This window comes from Betta splendens, chromosome 21 (assembly GCF_900634795.4).
Source record: "Betta splendens chromosome 21, fBetSpl5.4, whole genome shotgun sequence".
NCBI lineage: Eukaryota > Metazoa > Chordata > Actinopteri > Anabantiformes > Osphronemidae > Betta > Betta splendens.
In genome coordinates, this window is record NC_040899.1 from 7,954,532 (window position 1) to 7,977,361 (window position 22,830).

The 22,830-nt window shown below is 41.0% G+C and overlaps 1 protein-coding gene and 1 long non-coding RNA gene across 7 annotated transcripts in view; one reads left to right on the forward strand and one right to left on the reverse strand.

Annotated features, from left to right (window-relative positions):
* The window catches only part of LOC114847195 (uncharacterized), a 136,550-nt gene that overhangs the window by 106,162 nt on the left and 7,558 nt on the right, over positions 1-22,830 (reverse strand). The window lies entirely within an intron of this gene.
* Positions 1-22,830, forward strand: part of LOC114847192 (glypican-6-like) — a 54,235-nt gene that overhangs the window by 2,212 nt on the left and 29,193 nt on the right. For both annotated transcript variants that reach the window (XM_029136674.3, XM_029136675.3), the window contains exons 2-4: positions 10,386-10,544; positions 17,055-17,446; positions 21,072-21,237. In XM_029136674.3, the coding sequence (XP_028992507.1) occupies positions 10,386-10,544; positions 17,055-17,446; positions 21,072-21,237 (717 nt within the window). The remainder of the gene's footprint in view (positions 1-10,385; positions 10,545-17,054; positions 17,447-21,071; positions 21,238-22,830) is intronic.

Below are 22,830 nucleotides of genomic sequence, written 5' to 3' on the forward strand. Positions count from 1 at the left end.
GATTTCCGGCGTCACCTGATGGGCGGCGTCCCAGAGATGAATGCATGCGCTCCTGCTGTCACTCATGTCAGTGGAGACCATCAGTCACTAACTGATCCCACTAGTGACCATTAGTCACCACAGGCAGAAAACCCCCACATTGAAACTATGAAGGCATAAACACTGTGACACATTTTCTCATTATACTGAGTTTAGCAAACTAATTAATAATAGCCTGCCTGTTCATATTTATAATCATATTATACTGCATGTGTGATGTTATAACAGACACTGCTCAGATCAACCTAAATCCACTACCACAACGGAATAAAGTATATGCACATACATACTGGGGGCATTTTACTTTACTTAATATAGATTTACTTAATTTGACTTTGATTTAGTTTTGCAGATCTTTGCTGGTTGATTAGACCAGCACTCAGCTGTGCTTCCCACTGAATAGAAGTGATGAAGCACTGCTGTGACGTTGTTTGCATATGTTTCAAGGTCTCTGCTAGTTAAACGCTTTCAAGCCACCTATTTTTTCTTCTGACCTGCAAATCATTGCCGTTGGCTGAGATGAGACAGAAAGATATGAATAGGAAATGCAGCCAGACAATCATTCAATGGAACTTCTTAGTCCCATTGTATCCCGCGTTATATTGCACCGTGCAATCATTTGACATACAGCTCTGTTTACCCGCCGCCAGGAGATGGAGATGAGACAGAAATAACATTGCTGATATTTTATGTGATCCTTGGCCGCATGCACAACGAGGCAAATGATCTCCGCTGAAGCATGTAATGCGCCCAGGTTCTCCACTGTCATATAATGGGAAGAGGAGGATTAAAAAGTGCTAAATGAAAGTGCCTGCAGAGGAAGTGGCCAGGTGACTTTGTTGGGCCCCGCAGCGTACGTCAGTATGGCTGTGATGTATTGTCAGACTATCGTGACCTTCCTGACAGTCGCATATGCTGAGACAGATCTGGGTGGAGCAGCTTTTGATGTGTGGCGGCTTTACTGTACCTTTTACATCCTTCTTCAAACTGGATGAATGTATATATAATAATATTTGTCATGGACTAGAGCTTAATTGTGCTTATGGGACTGGCAGTTAAGAGTTCAGTTGAGCTGGTACTTTAGGATGTACTTTGCTGCGTAATCTAATGCGAACGCGTCCCACTGAGAAACAGACAAAGTGACTATGAGGAAAAACGAATCCGAACAAATAATTTCTCCCTCGGCAGAGAGGATTTCTCAAACGCAGCCTCCATCCCCGTGTCATCAATCATGCCCATGAATTCCAAAATGGCCTCGTGACGGTCCGTCTCTGCGGGTGTTCCTTCGGAGAGCTGTGGGAAACACTGCCCTGCGAGTGTTTACGGGTTGCAGCACTGAAACCCAACACTCCAAGCGTCTGAAAAAGCTCAGGCATCGCAAAGTTTGATTATTTATTTCACTTTCATGTTTTAGTACAGTTGCAAAACCACGGAATACAGTTCAGAGGATGGGATATTTGTATGGAGGCCAATAATGAGTCAATGTGTAGGACAATTAACCCAAAAATTTATTACTGATCCTTGATTAAAGGCCCTGAAAACTTAAAGAAGTTCAATCCTATATGAATCCATATGAGGTTTAAACTTTTCTTTACCAAAGCTGGAAAATGTGATGTAAGAAAGACTTCTGTCACTTAAATATCATCACATCAGAGTTCTTTCATAACCGCGGCCTCAGCTGTTGCTTATTTAGTCAAGAATTTCTGATGATCTGGAGAAATTTCTTTTCTCTTCAGTTTAGGCTGAAGAAACATCCCTTCTTCCCATTCACCCTCCTATTTTTTGCCACTCATCCCAATTTGGCACCGCGGCACAAGCCTAAACAAAGTCGTCTGGACAGGCCTGACCTCCCCAGGGCCAGTGGCAACGGTCCACGATGCCCCATAGTCTAATGCTCGTTCTGGGTCCATATCCTGATCTTTGAAGGAGTCCAGGAGTCGAACACTGGCCGTCTTCAGATGCCTGTAGGTTTGTTGTAGGGCCTCACGTGTGTTCATGTAGGTTGAAAAACTGATTTTGTCCACTGAAACCTTGTCCAATAGCGAAGGCTGGCTTAGATCAGGCTGGGGTTTCCTCTCAGAGAAGCCGTTGAAGCCTTAGAACACGTCTGAAACTCCCAGATGGATCCTTTCCAACGTCCCACTGAGACTGGGTAAAGGCTGGATCCTCTCAAATGCTGTTTGGTGCATAAGTACAGACAAGTACAATGAGTCACGGGTCCATTATGCTGAACCTCCCAGGAACACATTGCTCCGATCGAGGTTTTGTTTATCAATGTGCCTGAGCTATTATTTTGAAGTCTCCTTTACCTATTGGCCAAAGTGGAGGTGCTAATTGAATAACGACCCTTACATTATTCCATTAGATTGGCTCAATCACAGCGTTGAGATTAGCTGTTCCCATGATCATGATTTGTTATTCTACAACTCTGGCTCAGGTTTATTATTTACAACACTTTTTTTTTATATTTCAGCCCTAGGAAGGATGATGTGTTCAGATGTGTTTGAGTTTTGCTTAGGAGAAAGGAAAGCGCACAGTCGCAAAAAAAAGAAGCCATTTTTAAACCTCTGACCCAAGTTATGTTTACTTTCTTTGTGGCTTCCAGCAGGGTTTGTGTCCAGCTTTCTGTTGCTCATAACCCTGAACGCTGGAATTATAATACAGCTTTATACACAATGTAAAACCAGCTGGCAGTTGTCAACAACACTGTTTATTTTATTATTTTGGCTAAATTACAGATTTTTTAACTTGTCATTGTTCAGACATTTCCAGAGATCTTTTCGTCCTGATTAAATTAAGATTGAATACAACAATGGGGACGCTGGATTTCTGAAGCTTGCCAACCACTGAGTACATAAGGTTACTAGAGAAACGACGCAGCAAACACAGCCATGAAGAATTAATGTTTGTCAAATCCATTCGCCATGAATCTACTGTGAAAAACAAGAAAATGGATTGAAGTCGTTCTCCCGAGACATCATGGCAACAGCCGTTTAATGGTTTAAGAATCATTTGAAATGTGAAAGAATGAGTGCTCCAGCTGTCATCAAGAGATTGAATAGATGCTATTTTGATCTATTAGTTCCTGTCAACAACTGTCCAATTAAATCTTAACCTGAAGCCACTGAATGAGCTTCTTCATTTCTACTTTAAGGAACCTGGCATAAATATATTTATATATTCTTATCCTTGATGCTAATTTCTTTTAAACTCTGGTTAAAACTCTGAAACTATCAGATTTCCTCATTCATGTGACAGAGACCCTATTGCACAGATTCTGTATATTATTATTTAGAATGGTTTACAGTTTCCAGTAAATGTTGTCATCTCTTTCCATTGCTGACTTTCAGAAAACATTCCTCAGGATCAATGTGTGTATCTTCATTGATATGAGGATCAGATTTTAGCTCCTGGCTGTGATGTATAGCTGGTACTTTTTTCTCAACACCTCATCTGCCTGTCAAAACCCGGCATCTTGAAACAAAGCCTCCTCAAATGCCTCGCCGCTGTCGTTGGATCTATCTTTAGCCACGCGTCTGCCACTCCCGTCTTGTTGACATTGTCTGACTAGACATGATGTGCGACTGGAGCAGTTTTGCCTTTACACCGGTCCTGAATGTGGTTCAGTGTGATCTGCTTCACATGCCGCGGGGAGCTACGGGGTGTGTGTGTGTGTGTGTGTGTGTGTGTGTGTGTGTGTGTGTGTGTGTGTGTGTGTGTGTGGTCTCCTTCGCAGCTGTTGAGCAGAGTGGAGCCCAGCAGAGGACACTTGGTATCAGAGCTAATAATGGGCGGTAACGGTAAACTAAGCTGTAAATGCTGAGTGAAAGCTAATGATCAGTGCAGGACACAGGCCCGGGAGGCGGCAGCTGCTACCTGTAGTGGCGTCCTCTGCCATGCTCCACTTAGCACGCTGATGCAGAGCGGAGTGGCTGGCCTGCTCCCATCCAATTCTCTGAGGTCTGTGGGCGTGCTGCCCATGAGGAGCCAATATCCATGCGGGTGCTCTCATACTGCACCTCTATTAGGCTTTCCATTACATACTTCTTAATAAATATCAGACATAGTGCTGCATATGCTGCACTTGACTCCTGGATGCGCTGCGCAGGGTGTTAAGCGGATACAAAACTTGACCTGACCGTTCTGTTTGGTCCGATTCTGAGACTGGCTGCAGGTTTCCCCTTTTAGCTCAAATTGACTCAAACTCTCAATTAGTTCTGGAGCATAAAATAAACAATTAATGTAAAATTCTTAGAAGTGCAATGCATTTTTTCTTCAGACGGTTCAGACGGTCAGGATTTTATATACTTTTTTACCCCCCTTAGGAGCAAGTATCAAATGCTTTAGTTGTGAGATGCTTCGAATCAAAATACAGGTTATTGTCTGGAAAACCTATTCCTCCGCCACAATTTCCTCAAAGCCTCTAAAAAATATTTTTTTTTTACGGTAACAGAGAGCAGTTATGCATTTATATTTGCTCCCTCAAAAGGGACTTACTGTAGTGCATTTAAAAAATTTCAATATGAAATAGCAGACCGTTGAGTAAACACTTGGCAGTTTTATCAGGCGTGCAGCCTTGCACATGGCATGTTGCACTGCAATATCTTGACATATTGGAGTAAAAAAAATACTGACACATTTGCTAGGAGTATGAAACTGTTCCAACATCTTTATTCCCGTCCCTTTTCCCTTCACGCCGACTCTCCTGAGGATGAAGAATACCATCATGCTATTGTACTGCACTGCTTTTATTGTAGTCTGTTTTATGTCAGTGAGAATTCATTTCCTCTTGAACCTGTCCTCATTCACCCAAGGACATATACTTCTCTGCATCAGCATCCCCCCAGTTATTTAAAACATGAGCATGCCTTTCATTATGACTTCTGACATGACCCAAAATGTGATAGGAATAATGTCATTCGATTTTGATTGATGCCGGTTCAGACTTGAGTGGGAAACTTGGCTATTCTGTACACAAAACCCTCCTGAGACATTATTAAAAGTGGGAAGGAAAGACTGCATGGAGCTCGCAGAACCAGCGATAGATCGGCGCTGATGTTGGCATGCACTGAACTCCGTCCTCACGCGCTGTGGCGTGAGACGATCTGATGCAGTCTTACATGCTGTTTCCGCGTCAGGGTCTGATTATCCGTAAGCCAGGGGACATGTTTCAGTGTGGGCCATTAGAGGAAGAGGTGAGACGGCACCTGCTTTGGCTCAATATCACACAGGCCGGTGATAAACATCTACATCCCCATTTAGTTCTAACAGGTGAAATCAGTGAACAAGCGCCGTCTGTTTAGGGTCAAACCGAATCAGCTCCTTCTAGTGTCTCGTTCTGAGATATGATGATCACAGAGCCGGAAAATGACTTGCTTATTAACTTAGCCATACACTAGATCTTCCCACACTAATTTTATTTAATACAATTATATGAACTCATTTTTTCATGCACTTGTTCACTCACTCATCATTAGCCTGTTGATGTAAACGTTGGAGGCAGTTTGTTCACATGCCTGGAGCAGTGTTGCTTTATGTTTATGTCCGTGCTTCCATTATGGGCTGAGGCTGAACAAGCTTATATTAAATTAGCTATTTTGATATTTATTTATTTTAAATAAAACAGTGACTCATTTGAGCCTGAAGACATATTAAAGTTTTATTCGAGCTGTTTATTTGGCACATAAATGAGCATGTCTGTATTTTGGATTTGTATTGACTGAACTATTATGTCCTGAAGCTCTGACCAATTAAAGGCTGATCCTGTTGCTCATCTGACAACATTGGAACAAGCTTGGACAGTTCTTGGGTTATAATTTACACACTCAACAACCAAGACATTTAAAACCCTATTAACCAAAGTAAAATGTTAAAAAAAGGAAACGGATGCTTTTGCTTTTTGTGGGTTTACCGGTTGTAAGAACTTTTCTGAAAGGTGGATAAAACATGGATCCAGTAAAAATATATTAAACCTTAAAATTATTTAATAAGCACCATGAAGTGGAAGGAGGTGTTTTCTAATGAAGAAAGGCCATGCCCACGATAAGGAGTCAAGACTAAATGCTGTTATTACCCATCCACCAAAAAATCCACCTGGCAGATTTAGCCAAAGCCGCCCTTTAAAAGCTTCTGTGAGAAACGGGAGCTTCTTCTCTCGTCCCTTCCCCGACTCAGCTTTTCACTTTCTACTTAGCGCTGGAGGAGGAGGAGGAGGTGCAAACAGGAGGAGAAGCTGTGCTGTGGTCCAGGTGGAAACATTACATTTATGATGCACAGTTCTGAGAACAGATTGTAATAAGGAAACGGGCAAAAGGTGTAAAAACCTTGCCATAAAATGGAAGGAATGCCGAATTCTGACTGCGAGTGAAATCGGGAGAGCGTAAATGAAACCCGGCGTAATGGCAGCGCTTTCAGCAAGAACACACATCTGCTAATGTTATGTCATCTTAAACAACACTGCGTTTCCCTATTCATTTCTCCTGAGTTGTTCCAAATTGCCTCCAAACTGGCCGTGTGCTGTTTTGATCTTTCATTACACGAGCCCGAGCTCCCGCCAGCCCACTGCAGCTGACTGATCCGGTGCTGTGGGGTTCTGGGAGGCAGATCTGTTTGTTTGTTGCTAAATCTCCCACCTAAGATGTGTTAGAATGGCCTGTGATATGCCAACAGTGCAGTCGGCCGCTCACACAAGCGTCGTGTGAGGTGTCTCTGCAACCTCTGCTGTCTAAACCTTTTCATGGCGCCTGTGGATTCATCATTGCAGCACATTTGATTCTTTAAAATGACTAAACTGCCTCTTATTAGCGCCGACGACAATTTAGGATAGAATAACATGGGACTGTTTCACAGGCAGAGAGATTACCTGAATTATAAACCCACCAGGGAAAGAAAATAAAGTATCATAGGAAAACCTTGAACGGTTTGATTTATCATCTATTATAAACTAATAATTCTGAAATCCTACTATTAAATGGGAGGTAAAATGTAAAATGTGAGCACACCTCTACAGGAAGAAGGTACTGTAGAATTTAATTAGCATTGCAGAGCTTCATTAGCAGTGATAATAAGCAAGCTGATTTGACTGACACTCCATTTGATTACAGACATGGGATTGACAAGAAGTAATTGCGATTTATGATGACAGCTTGCATAAGTATTAATAAATGAGCGCGTGCATAAAGACGTGTGATTAACACCCAGTTTAACGGATTTCAGTGTCGGGGCGCGGTTAAAATCAGTGCAGTGGAGTTGCTGGAAGCTGATTACATGGTGCTGCGCCTTGACCCAGCGTGGCCTTAGGAATCCTTCCAGAGCTGAGCAAATACAAAGGTCACGGGCAAGTAAACACACACCTCATTTGCATGAGACTTCGCCTGCTACGGACTTGGTGGGCAAAGAAACAGGGGGGTGATATCAGTGCCTTGCCAAGACATTTACTTGAAGGACACAGAAACCTTTTCAACTCTTGTGCGTGTTTCAGTTCGAAGGATGGAGGCGTAGAGTTCGCTGTATGTACAGTCCATTGAAAGCAAAACAGGATCCGATGACAGCGCGGCGAAGCTCATCAGATCCACACTTCACACCCATGTGATACACCAGAGTGCTAGGGAGCCGAGCGCCAGTTTACAGTGGATTTAGAGAAACCTGCTGAGTTCCATAGAAGTGATAACAATGCCGCTGCGCTCGGCCGATAACGTCTGGCGTCCGACTCCCACCTCCAGCGAGCGAGTCACAGCGCAGCAGTTTTTTTGTTCATCGCCGCTCCCAAGGCCCTGACAAGCAACGCACGGGCTCATTGTTCCCAGTGAAGATGATGAGAGATGGAGACTCGTGACTTAGTTAAGATCCAATTGTTGGGAACAAGAGAAATCTCTGCTGTTATAACTTCAAGTCATTGGGGACGTAACCTTTGCCCACACACACACACACACACAGACACACACACACACACACACACACACAGAGTTTGTATAATAACCAAGTTGTACAGTTTTGAATCTTGCCTTTAACATGCTAGATAAATGCCTGACACTTCCTGTCAGTGTCTGCCCTGCTCAATATGCTGCTTATGTGTGGTCCGTGCGCCAGCAGATGGACCACGCACAAGGCCACGGGGCTGTTTTAACCTTGACGAGAGAGGTCGTGGCACTTGGAGTAGTCAAGTCCCTTGAAAGCTCCTTCCCATACAGGCTGCTGATGTACAGCAGGCCCGACGCCGCTCTGGTGAGACTGCACAGTAGGGCTGCGGTGTCAGGATGGATTGTTTTTCCCTCTTGATGCGTCTGATGAAAATGCTGCACTCTGACGGCGCAGCCTGAGGGACTCGCACATAACTTCTGACCTACAGCGCAAGGTTCTTTTAGAGACGACGTGAGATAGAAATGTATAAATAACATCCACGCGTGTACAACTTCAGTGTAAGTTTGGCCTTTATTTGTTAGTTACCAGTGTGGGGGCGCACACACACCAGGGCACATATAGGTCAAGAGTTTTTTTATGGTCTTTTATTGTTTTTATTGTTGAGTTCTTCATTTCTATAGACAGTCGTCTTTCACCCTGAACACCCAGTTTCTCCCGGTGGGTTTGAACCTGTCTGCCTGCTTTGCTCCACACATTTCACATTTTATTCTGGCTCACCAGAATCAAGGAAAGTTAATATAATAAGAAGACTAATTTAGTCGTGCTTTGTTGTAAGGTTTAATAAAGATGCTTCTAATTTAGCCATGAACCTAACACTTACTTTGTGTTTGTTTGAAGCTTGATGTCCACTTTCTGTTCACACATAAATAAGGTTTTTGCTTTGTTTCCAACAATAATATAGTAGAAGCCTGACTTCATACCGTTGGAGAATGTGAATGAGGATGGGTTTTTGTAACGCTGTTTTCTCTTTACCACCCTCTGTTTCAGTCTTTGTCCGCTAACACAACACGGCGACGGTCCTCCCATACATGACGAGCTTGAAGTTGCCTTTATAGAAAGACGAGCTAAATTAGGGGAACATTGTAATTCTGAATGTTACTCCAAGCAAAGCTGTGGGACAGACGTTAACACACTGTCCACGAAGGTTTATAGTTTGACTATTAAAGGATAAAACAGACATTCAACATATATTAATGTGTCTCACAGTTGGAATAAATTGCTACCACATGTACTGTATGTGTGCATGTTAGAGTAGACAGACACTGTAGGTGTTGGGTGCTAAACATAGCTTCCTGCATAGCTGTCAAATGAGGATGTCCAACTTTTTAAAATCTTATCTGATGAGGCTGCTTGTAGACAACAATTTGCTCATATATTTTCATTGGCTCAGCATGACACCCATTTAGTGAAAGCCATTTCTAGTGCTGCTGCTGTGAGATGTGCCTGTTGCTGCATGCAGTGAGGATTCTACAGCTGCCATCGACTAACAGCTACTTGTCTGATTGGAAGCCGATGCTCATTTAGGATAATGTGCATTAAATCTGCCTTTTTTAAAAGGAAAATGGAAATGTGACTTTCTGCTGGGGGGTGGAAATCACAAGATCCATGTTGGAAAAGTTGCAAAAAATATATTTAAATATTCAATACCAATCATATGATTATACTGTATTTCTATTTCGCTTCCTGATGTGCTCATCCTCCCACAGTCACCCTGGGTTTTAGACAGTGAAATAAAGAAATAAATGCTGCTACAGAATGAGTCTGCCTTATCTGTGGCTATCTTTGAAAAGGGCTGCTTGGAGAAAACGGAATGATGTAGATCATTAACTTCTGACTCACTTCAGTGTTTCCACAATGTCATCAATTATGAAATGTGTGAAGGAATATTTTAAAGAAATGCTTTATATGTTTCCCCCGCTGATTTAACTTTGATAACACCTAGTCAGTGATACAATGATTGTCAGAGCGAGTGAGAAACGGCGCCATTGTTCCTCCTCTAGTTACAATAATGGCAAAGATCCCACGAAGCACAAACCATTTTTACTTTGTCACTTTCTGAAATTAGGAACTCATTTTCTGTAGAGGGAAAATTGCAGTGAAATGCATATCTGCTTTCATGTGGGGATAATGACAAAGGTTTCATGTTGGACTGCTGGCAATTTAAATGTCAGTGGGTTTGTGAGATACAGCACAGAGAACGCAGCGGCAGTAATTCACTGACATGCGGTTTATGAACACCTAATTACACATGTAATATTGATGGCGGCATATATATCTCTTTCCTTATATATAGATCTAACTTATATCACTGCACAGTGTAAAGTGGTGCATTAGCTTTAGAAATGATGTGCATATTATCGGCCCAGTCAGCAGTCCTTCTTAAGTCTGTGGCGCAGGAAGCAAACACTGTCTCATTTGTTTTGCAGGTGAACATCTCCGAGTATGTCCTCAGGGAAACACATGTTGCACCCAGGAGATGGAGGACAAATTTGGCCAACGGAGCAAACAAGACTTTGAAAATCTTATTGATGAAATGAGTCACGAGTTGAGAAGCACCTTCACCTCCAGGCATCAACGGTTTGATGGTGAGTCTGCCTTTCTCAGTTTATTACACTAATGTTTGATTTAAGGTTTTATTTTTGTTTCTGTTTGTGTAACGGTCAGGAAACAAATGTTGCTAAAACGGAAACGCCGGGATTTAGACTATATGTGGTAATTGGAAGGTTGGCTGTTTGCAGTTCTGTAGGTGTCCTCCCCCGAGATGAGGCGAGATGTGAGAATCTTATTAGCATGCCTTGGAGTAGAAAACCCTCTTGTTGGATTAGACAAACATGGCTTCTTGCACAGCAGATTGACAGCTTAAACAGCGGTACAGGGCCCAGCTCTGCATTATTAAGGCTCTTTGGTGGTCTTGTGCTGTGTGTGATCTTGTCTTAGCCCCACGGTGACTGATTGACCACCACACAAAAACCAAGCCTTTGCTCTGGAGGGGATGTACTCATTACCAGACGAAGCCTCAGTCCACCACTCCCGCTTGGCATCCTTCTCTATGGAGTCAGCTCCTTCTCGTTACACTTTAATGAGAAATAATAATCCCTCCAGCTCCCAACATTAAACTGTGCGAGAAGCAGCGGCTCATCACTGCGGACAATGGTGGAAGTGAGATGGAGGCGAAAATGAAGTAAAGCCACCTGTCAGCATCGTCAAACAATTCATTAGGATTGTTCTCACTCAGACACTTTTCAAAGTTCACTTTATCTCTATTGACTTTGTCTTCAATAACACGTTAGTGATGATCAAGAACATGTGTTTGTAACCACATAACAATAATACTACAGGTAATAATAATAATAATAATAATAATAATAATAATAATAATAATAATAATAATAATAATAATAATAATAATAATAATAATAATAATAATAATAATGAGATCCCACTAACTCAACATAATATAATCGACATCATCTCAAACGGCAGAGAGTGTCCAGCGTATTTATATTTTGATGTTTCAGGCTAACTGTTAACTGGATCTACACGTTGCTGCCATTACAGCATCTCTTCATGTCCTACTAGATGCTGCTTCACACCTGTTCCTCATTATATTCCCGCTTGCGCAAACGTCTCACAATTATTCAGGTATTCAAACCAAAAACTAATATTTGATTGAAAGCAGAAGCTCAAAGCTCAGATGTTCGTGTTGGCCGATCTAATATGCACAGATCAAATCTCAACAAAAAATATTTGAGTGATTAATAGGGCAATGTAATACTGAACAGTCAATGCCTCATCTTTTTTTGCTTAGTCCTTTCAAACAAATATATTATAAGAAACAAATGCTATTGAATTACAGTAAGCAACCCTCAGATGATTGCACTTTGCCCTGAAACTCAATGTCACACAATGCCTGGATGATGTCCGTCACGTTTTTTTTCCTGGAATATAGACGTCTGTAACCCGCATGTGATTCCTGGAAGCGTGCATAAATAAATAAGCCTTATTTTGATCAGCCACCGTCAGGCGAGTGAATGTCATATGGAGAACTCCTGTGAGGGAGGAAATGGGGTTTGTCCAGCAGCACTTAGACGCATAACTCCAGGCTCCCCTCTTCCTCTTGGGCTTTCCTGCCACTTCCCATAATTTCATCAGCATCAAAGCAGAGGCCATATGCAGGTTTCAGCTCCACGGTCCCTGGCTGTCTGCAGGCTTTGTGTCTGCTGAGGGTCTCCACTGACCACCCGCTCGGGAAATATGCAATATTGATTGCTAGATTTAAATTTCACCTCTGTAGATATGTCAATAATTGAATCTGAGTAAATAAAGTTGTGTGGTTGGACGCTTCAAAACTGAAATAAACTACATATATAAAATTGGATATTATTCATTTATTATTAGGATTCTGCTTCCTGTTGACTCAATTTTACCAAAACAATTGTGTCAGCCTTGGTATTTAGCCCAAAAATCCACAATACAACGTTGTTAATTCATTTAGATGCACTTTAACATCTATTTAACGCCTGTCTGTGGACTCCCACCTACTCGTAGACAGTGTGCGTGTATATTTCCTTGTCTTTATGCAGAGTTTGTGATGAGTGTTCCTGTGGCTGACAGTAGCTGGCCCGCCCACGCATACCTGACACAACAGCCTGTGTGTCACAGCGAGAGGGCACAGTCTCGACTATGCCAAGACCACACGAGCAGGAATACAGGAATATCTACAACACAGTTAAACAGTACAGCTGCATGAATGCGAGAGAGCAACAACACCCAACGTACTAGCAGCTACGTTTGCCCAGTTTATTAATAACCACGCCAACATGTAAATAAATACATTATATATATTTAAAGAACGAGAAGGGGGCGAGCGGCAGGTTTATATATTCCCATTGTTTTAACATACTACATTTCCTGTTCAGGGACATCTGATAAAACAATGGAAAGCACAGATAATTATTTCCTATCTTTCTCATTGAAGTCAGGGGCCTTAATTGCTAATCAATTGCTGGCCCTCGTCTGACCATGACAGCCTGTGTAGCCAAACAGAATATTAATGCAGTCCTTCCTGCACAATTGATCCTTTTTGGATCCACTGACTCACACGGTTATTATTCACACCAAATTATGTCAGTCATATTGTTGGAAGGCTGCTTAAATTTGTATACTTACACTATATAAAAAGTGAACAGCGACCATTATTCAAATGTCCTTGCTTTAGTGAAGCCTCTATCAAAAGCCCTATTAGAACATTCAGTTGGAGACCAGGATTCAAGAGACCCCAGAGTGTTCCTTAAATATAACAGGTTTTATATAGAAATAAATTAAAACTTAAAATAAACCCTTTATCTCTCTTTTGTGTCTACTCATCATCTACTTTGTTATTGATCAGCAGAGGTTTTACATTCAGAAGCCGTTTGAATCGTAATTTATTACGCACAAAAGTCGAACCAGGAGAATAAATCCAAGAAATAAATGCGCAAATGGTCAACTGTCATGCTGTGAAGAGGCAGGGGTTCCCCTCCAGTGTCCCAACTTGTGTCTGACAGTGAAATTCAAACTCCTCCATTTGGCATTAGACACATTTCTCTCATACAGACACGAGAGCCCGGGGAGCTGCGTCCCTCGTTATAGTACATATTTTGAATAATCACACAGACAGAGAGGGGCTCTGTCTTTGATAGGCAGCACTCCTGTAGGAGAGGACACTAAGAGTGTCTGCTGGAGAAAATGGGTTGTTTACGCTGCTGCAGACAAGTCATTATTGCAGGGTAGAATCTCTGATAAATTACAGATGCTGTAGTTCAGATAATGCGTCGCTTGCAGGAATATGTTGTACATAAAAGACATCTGACAGACATCCCAACCTATTCAATTCATTAATGTTATTTTGGTGCATGCAGCTGGTCTTTACCTTTTCTCTCCGTGTTTGTCCCTGAAATTAAACGCTGCATTCAAAATAATGTGAAAATCACCTCAAAAAAAAAATTTCACACAGGAATTCACACAATTGCCAAAGAAAGCAGCAGACAGCACTTTTAAATGCAGCACCTGAGTCCACAACAATGAAATGCAGTACGGGTTCCACAATATTCCTACATGTGAAGCTACAGTAATAAAATGGTCAGTAAGTGACTATCGATGAACAATTTCCTCACCACACTGTTAATGTGGTGTCAAATTAATGAGTGAACATCTTCTCTTTGTTAAACTATAATGTTCTTAAAACCAAATATAGTGATCCAGAATCTGTGCTTTGCTTCTGAGCGAAATTGGAGTCAATTTGCCTTTTTTCCATCCTTCCTAAGATTTAAAAAGCTGCAGAGGCCTGATATAAGAGTGCTGCAAAAAGGGACTAGCAACAACTCTGACATCTAGGAGAGCATCCATCAGTAGGTTTCTATACGAACAGCTATGCTATGGAGCACAGGAACACTGGAGGCATCCTCTCTATCACAGAGAGAATGGCTCTGTGTAACCTCTGAGCAGCTCTGTGAGCACAGTGAGGAATTGCAGCTGCACTGAGCTTTATCAGCACAATGTAATGAACTCTCTGCAAGAGAGCAGTATTAGAATCAATGGCGTCCAACATCTCAGCGTTGTTATCCTTTGTTTGCAGCTCTTCATTTAGAGGCAACTTACTTATATCAACTTTAGTTTTATGCTTTTATGAACATTTTCCTTGACATTTGAATGAATTTCTCATCTCAGATTATGATCTCACCCATAATAAATTTTAAGTAAATAAATTAAGTAAACTGCATGTTTTTAAATGAAAATACATGCTATAAGCTGCAATATGAGCTACAATTATCAATGTGCATATGTCTGTTTCTGTTTTCATTCCAAAGTGTAAGTCACTGAAGCACAAATTCTAATCACAGCAGTCATTCAACATATATTATTGGGAGAATTGAAAATCATTTTATCTAACATGACGCGTTTTGCATACTATAATTTGTGACAGTCATATCTTCCAAAGATAACAGAAACATGTACAAAGCCTCACAGGAAGCTCCAGAGTTAACGAGCTTTGGAAAGTGACAAAATGTGCTAATGATGAAAATTAGAACTGAATAAAGTCTAAAAGTCTGATAAGCACGTAGCATGTGACAACCCGGGACCACTATAGTTCTGCATAAAAGAGACTGATGCAGAATGCGAACCATTTAGCCTCATGTTTTGACAATTAGGCTGCGAAATTATAAATATAAATATCTAGATATTGGTTGTTTTACTTCCTGCTGGTGTGCGACATGAGACTGAGGAGCAGCGTTATGGTGAATCATGATATTCTCTCATTGCTTCTGTAATCTGTAATTTCACCTGCATTGCTGACCATTAATGACCACTTCACATCCATTACAGGTTTGTCAGGGCCAGTCTGATAAGTGACTTTAATGTGTGTGGCCCAGAGGTGCCAGCTGGATCGCTTAGTGGATATGTGGTCGGAGTACACCATGTGCCCCACCTACAGTACCATGCTGTGCTTTCTAAATGCCAGGTCCAAACACTTACTGTACGTACATACACCTGGGTAGCAGTTACTGTAAAATGTTTAAAGATGTATAAAATTACATTTATAGCATCTATCCGGCAACTGGTGTTAGGAAAAAAAGCAGTTACAGGGTTTGTGTTCTTAATAGCCAACGTGTTGTTACAGGGACAAGGAGCTCATTATTTTTAATTATCCTTACCTTTTTAATGTGTAACTGCGAGCTTTCGCCACATCCTCACTCCTCTCTCTATTAGCCCATAGTGCCAGGGAAACTACACACCCTCAAAGCTGCACTAAAGGATATTTTTATATTAACAATGTCACAATTAACCGTGTGTAATGTGAAAGGTGTTGCTTCACTATTACGCACCTTTCCACATACTTTATTAGCTGCGCTGTCCTGAAGCCTGTCTCCTCTCCAGCCTTTTTCAAGACGTAGCTGTTAAAGTTTCAAGTGACACATCTGTGAGCCACCACACACTGTCTGCAAGGCATTAAACAGCAGACCACGCTAGTGCTGAACATAGTGAAGTACATACTTAGATGCTATATATGATATATAACATGAATCAGATGGATTTTTTTTCTGTGGATTATTGGTACAAACTGAAATAGAACAAGAATTGTAATAACTAGGAATAAATTTGATGGCTAGCTCCATTCAATGGCGTGCTACTCTGTCTAGTAAATGTGTAAATAAGCATCCAGTATCAACTGTTTGTTGTGATAATAGCGTCGAATTAGAAATCAATTCCTTTGAAGCCTCCGAATGCACGTGAAACTCAAGACAGTGACTCGTGGATAAGAAACACTTTCCATCTCTCTCCACGTCTAGACCAGTTATTTCAGTTTCCATTTAAATGTGCAAAGTGTTGTATCATTTTAAATTTTAATATTAGCCCTTGAAAGCCAGAACAATCATTATGAGTAGCAGATGGTTAGAAACATTATCATCTCATTTCCCTTCGTGGTGAGTCACAGAGGTCATGAGTGGGGCCTATAAAGAAGAATGCAAAACGGTTGCAAACCCTACGGGTAAACTGTATTGTGGCATTATAATTATCACAATTTATTGCGCTGAATGTGACAGCCTTATTACTGCAGTGCAAATCTGGGATAAAGGGAGCGATTGCACAGTATATATTCTGTTCTCTTTAGCATTTTGCAGGTAAGATATGGACAAAACAAGCCTTATACATTGCAAACACAGAACTTATTGCTTTCCAGAACTATATGAGGGAAGGTCCCACGGTGATGTCAAAAGTAGTTTACTGCAGATAAAAATCAACAAACACTGTGAAGCCACTTCAAAATGAAATCAGCATCCGACGTCCTAATTGATGCAACGCTATTTTGGTATTTTTTTGGCAGTCAGTGAATTTGCTGTTGGCATTGCCATCAAGCAGACTTCCCTTTCAACTCTATTCTGCTGTGCAATCAGGCACATTGGATGCAACTGGCCTGTATTTCTATTTTAATCACAATGTGGGGAATTTTCCCAGGGCATCTTATTAAGGTAATCTACTGTATATGTACAGAACCATATCCTGATTAAAGACCATCACACACTAACACACCTTTTCTTCTGTTCCCACACCAGAATTCTTCCTGGAGCTGCTGGACAACACAGAGCGGTCCCTGAATGAGATGTTCGTGAGGACTTACGGCAAGCCTTACATGCAGAACTCGGAGGTTTTTGAGAACCTATTTGCTGAGCTCAAGCGCTATTACACTGGAGGGAACGTTAACCTGGAGGAAATGCTTAATGACTTCTGGTCGCGGCTGCTGGAGCGTATGTTCACACTGCTCAACTCCCAATATGTCATCACTGAGGACTATCTGGAGTGTATCAGTAAGTACACCGACCAGCTCAAGCCCTTTGGAGACGTGCCCAGGAAGCTCAAGGCTCAGGTTACCCGGGCGTTCATCGCTGCACGCACATTTGTCCAGGGACTCTCTGTTGGCCGGGAGGTGGCCCAGAGAGTGTCTAAGGTAAACCTTCTCATCTACTTTAGCAAACTTCAGGTTTATTATTATATTATATAATATTATTCCTAAATCACCCTAAGTACCCATAGTACTTGTCCTGCCACATATAAATCTAAAACAATCTCAATTTGGAAGACACTTCAGCTGAAATAAAGCCTTTCTACACAAGCCCAAGGTCTTGCTTGGTGTGCACTGAGCACTTTGAGTGATTTCTACAGTCTCTTTTCAGACTAATGTGGGCTCACTTGGTGCCAGACTTCAGACTCAAGCATTCAAACATCCCACACCGCTGAAATGTAGAACGACCCAGACAATGGAGAGAAAAGAAAACAAGAATATTCTTCGATCAGTGTTTTGCTGCCCTATTGCCTAATGTGTGTTCACAGACTATACAGGAGCAATTATTCATGTTGTAGCCTTAGTATTCCGTTTGATGCGATGCACTCTTAATGCAGTTTCTGCAGTGTATCACACTGCCACGGGACTGTGTGTAATTTTGATCGTGTATAAAGTAAGATAAAAAAGCAAAGGGCTAAGGCTTGGATTTAGTCACACTCAACATCAACAAGGCTGTTTCTACACGCCTGCTTATGGGTTGAGAGAAACACAGATAAGGAATATGCTGCAAATCCCCAGCTACACTGGTTTTATTTCATTACGTTATTGATATCAACTGGATTGGAAAACCAACGCGCTTAAATATTTATAGGCTGAATATACAGTATAAACAGGAGCCGGTGTTAACATGGAGACCTACGATCATTAGGCACATGACGGGACCACTGTTCTCCAAGAAACCCAACATCATGTTCTCAGTGCCCCCCCAGTGCACTCAGTGAACTTTATACAGTCCCTCACCGTGTGTGGTAGCTCCCCCTTCAACAGTAGTAGTGGTGAGTCTCATTTAGAAGCAGCCACAGAGGATGTGTTGTTAGTATGCGTTTACTGAGTTACACCCTGCGCTTCTTACAAGCCAGCGTGTCCCAGCTTCACCTCTTGACATTTCAGCGGGACCCGAGATCCGGGTCATGTGTCTGGGACTGCAGCCCTTTGATCCCCAGGGTATAAACTCATCTTGAGGGATTGGGTGTAAGCATAATGGAATGAGACACCGAGCTAGAGGTGTCTGTTGCACAGCGTGTCTGAGATGTGACATCCATGCTTATTGCTGCTGGGGTAGATACTGAATTAAAGCAGATGATGGGGGACAATATTTCTTCTCGGGGCTTACGACACAAAACACAGAATCCAGCAGAGCTTAGATACTCGTGTCTGGAGTCTGCTTCTCACAAATGAACTTCAAACGTATTCCAGATCATTACCCAAACAGCACATCAGTATGTGCTTCTGCTTATTGAAACCGATCAAATCTTGTCTGAAGTTTTATTTTAACGTTTACTGTACAGTTACATAATCTGACAAATGCAAAATACTTTATTACAATAAGAGAACCTGTTAGTATTACAGTACTGTATGTTGCCAACACTTTTGGTTGACCAGGCCATGTACTATTACTTAATGTTGTCAATAACCATTCCACTTCTTGACCTCTAACCCCAGTGAACCCATTCTATTTTATTCTGCTATCTTACACCTCTGTCTAGGGTGATAGGTTATGGCAGTAGCAAATTTAGAATATTCTGTTAGTGTGTGACAAGACCCACATGAGCTGATATGCATTAGTCAGAACATGTGAGTGTGATCCTTGTTTGGAGGCTGACTCTGTGGGGCTACAGAAATACTGTGCCTCCATTCCTTGTTCTATTCTTGCTCCTGGTCTAAGAAAGAGCCCGAGGTCCAGGTGATTCAAACACTGACACTTACCTGCAAAATTAGGTAATTTCACAGATTTGTTGACCCAGAGGTCACCCATGTTTTTATCTCCTCCTCGCTACCAACTACTCTAAATTTTATGTTGTATTGTTGCAAGAAAAACATTTACAAACAGTTTAGACAAAATGCTGCTGCCAGACTTTTATCACATTCGAGAAAAATAGCTCCAATTACCAACCTTTGTTGCAATGCTTTTACCTTTCAGGATTCTAGCTCTTGTTTTAAAGCACTGCTTGTCAGGTTCATGGTTAAGTTTGGGGGTTACAAAATCTGTGTTTTTTTTTTTTCCTCCCGTAGCTCCTTTTAAAACATGTTTGTTTGTTTGTTTGTTACCTCATTCTTGTTTGTTTTAACCCATCTGTTATTAAATATTACAGGTCTATTGCAGTTTTCCTGCAAATTACTGTTTTGATAAGTATTATTTCAGCCACACGCTGAGAGAAAAACTTCAACAGTCTTCTTCAATTTTCCATATTTTTTTCTTGACCAACCTGTTTGACAGCAACAACAAATTACTACCATTTACCAAAGTAATGGACGGCTGTGGCTTCGGAGGCAGGGTTTGATTCCGGACTCCTCTTGTCATGTCAAAAATCCTTGAGAAACAATCTTAACCTGTTGTTGACTGCAGTGAATGAGGTTAGCCGTATGATGACACTGCCCTGTTTAAGTGTGTGTGTGGGCGAATCATGAATAAGAAGCAGTATAAAAGTGCTTTGAGGACCAATTGTAGTTAAAAACAGCACTATAGTGGTGGTATAGATAAACACTTATTATTTTCTTACCAGCTACATAGCATGTGCTGCTATAAAAGAGCAGCCATATCTATTGGTGCAGCAAAATAAAATAAAACTCATCTAAGCATTGGTCAAGACGTTCTGAAACAAGCTGACCAGCCACAGCTTCTATGGCAGCTTCAGCAATAGTTCTGCTTCATCAACATTAACAACCTTATTGGTTTCCACCTAAACACTGAGCAGTTACATTGCTTCTGCTGTGTTAAATTTGACTCCATTTAGGAAAAAAAAAATCATTCAGTGCGGCCCGAGGCTTAAATATTTTGAAGTGTGATGAGAGTCTTTGATTTGCATTGATTTACAATATGCAGTTGTACAATGAAACATAATAAGTGCTTTAATTAGAAAAATGGCAATCATTTGCAACCGAGCAGTTTTTATTTTGAGAACTGAGTAAGAAGATTTTGTTTAGAAAAAGTTTGACTAAAAGAAGAGTGTAAGAAAGTTAAGTGCTGGCGGCTCATCTGATCATCTGACAAAATCAGCCTCAGTGGGTCGGAAGCCCAAGTTTGTGTCCGCTGTCTGAAATGTCACTGTGCTTGCTTACACATTGAATAAACTGATACAATTCTGCTCTTTGATGCATATTCCGTCTACTCATGTGGCCTGGTGTAACCAATACGACCTTTAGTCAGCTGATTCTGGTGTTTCTTCTGTAGCTATTCCAGCATAATCACAGGACCTCATTACAATAAACATCATGAATTAACAAACCCCTCTCATTTGTACAGCCAGACACTGCTGCATGTTGAGTCAGTAGACTACATTGCATTCTTGCATCATGTACAGTATGCTTCATTTATTCATACTACAATAAAATTAAGTTGTGTCAATTTTCATATTGTACATTGACAATTCATATTTAAGCTTTGCAATCTATGTTTAAGTTTTACACCTTTGTCCTAGGTTTTATTTGTCTAAGAACATCAGAAACGTCAGTAGTTTCAAAATAGATGTGCAAATGCTAATAAGCACTTTCGCGCTCTGTGTCCCTGCAGGTCAGTAGTACTCCAGCATGCATCCGAGCGCTGACAAAACTCCTGTACTGCCCTTTTTGTCAGGGCATGCCAGCGGTTAAACCGTGTAAGAACTACTGCCTGAATGTCATGAAGGGCTGTCTGGCTAATCAAGCCGATCTGGACCCAGAGTGGAACCAGTACATTGGTAAGTGCTTTCAGCACAGTTTCACCTTGGTCCTCATTCTGTTATTTTCCATTATGTAAAATATGTCTGTCTACATGTGTATGTCTGCACGAAGTCTGTGTGTGACTTTACATATAGGTAAATGAGCAGCAGTTGTGGAAAGCATATTGCTTATAAGCATATTAGCTTAACGAGCCAGGATAATTGGCCATGTTTACGCTTACCTTAACCCTTCACATGTTTCATTACAAAGTGTTGCATTTTAATTAGAATCTAATAATAGCATGCAACATGGTGTGACTAAATAAGGTTAAACTGTGCTAATAATACTAAACACTAATAATATTCAGAATCACAATTATTGTATTATGGATCTCACAAATATTTGTCAGGGTCACGACTCACAGTAACATATTAAAATTTACGTAAGACATTATTTACTTTATTGTGTGTTTAACTCATGCAAAAATAAAAGAAACTGAAATAAAAAAAAACATCTGTGTCAAAACATTTAGCTCACGAGGCTGCAGGATTAATAAATCACAGTGTTGTACAGTTTAACTTTCTATTTTAAGAGAGGTTACAGCTGGTGCTGTGTTGTTATCATGTTTTGACAACATCGGCTCCGCTGACACGAGTTGGGCCTTCGGATAAGACGGTGTTCTACTTGTCGTTCTTCCATCTACATTTTGCTGCATGAAAAGATTTTATTCATGAGATGCTGCTCTCCTGCTGGGCTAAATGGGGACTGGTAATAGGGCAGAAGTGCACCGCAGGGAGTGTCAAGTTTGTGAAGAGAAGTTCAATGGGAACTTGTTCACCTCAGAGACAAAGAATACAAACATGAATGTAATATTTATATATTTATTGAATGTTTCATAGATTGCCTTACACTGATGATTTCTCTTGCAGTCAGCCCACAGGACTGAACTAAGGCAGCGACAGTGAAAATGCAACTTGGCAGCCGTGACGAACATTAGAAAGAGCTCTGGTTTTTGACTTAACAGTGAAATTTTGACGCCAGAATGAAGTTTTGATCCCATATTGTGGGATTTACTGCCATGCTACTGGGCAAAACGTGACACAATCTTTTATCCTAGCATATTTATAGTTGTACACACTTATCCAACAAGCATGCATGTTTGCATAATGTTGTTACATGTGACATAGGACATAATAAAAACATGTGCGTGGACAGGCCTGTTTACAGCCACATTTGCTAAATTTAACTACAATTTAGATTTGTATGTCTAGACTTCGCATTAAGCTGGTTCTGGGTTACAGATCTACCAGCTGCAATGTCTGAATTTGCTTGTCATTCTTAAAATGTGAAACTACAATTTACAATACAGTTAAAAAGGGAGAACCACCCAGGGTTATTTTTCAAATGGGGTCTTTTTGCACACACTGTCTACTGTACCCCAAACTTTCAACACAAATAACCTAAAGATAAATAACCTGCATTCCACTGTTTTCTGAAGTAATAGTTAATAATATTTGGTAATATTATGTCACTTTGGGGCAGAAATACAGTCTTATATTTTAGTTTCTTACTATGTGTCCTAGCATACAAGTTTGTGTTTACAGATCCCACAGTTTTGGTGCAACATAGGC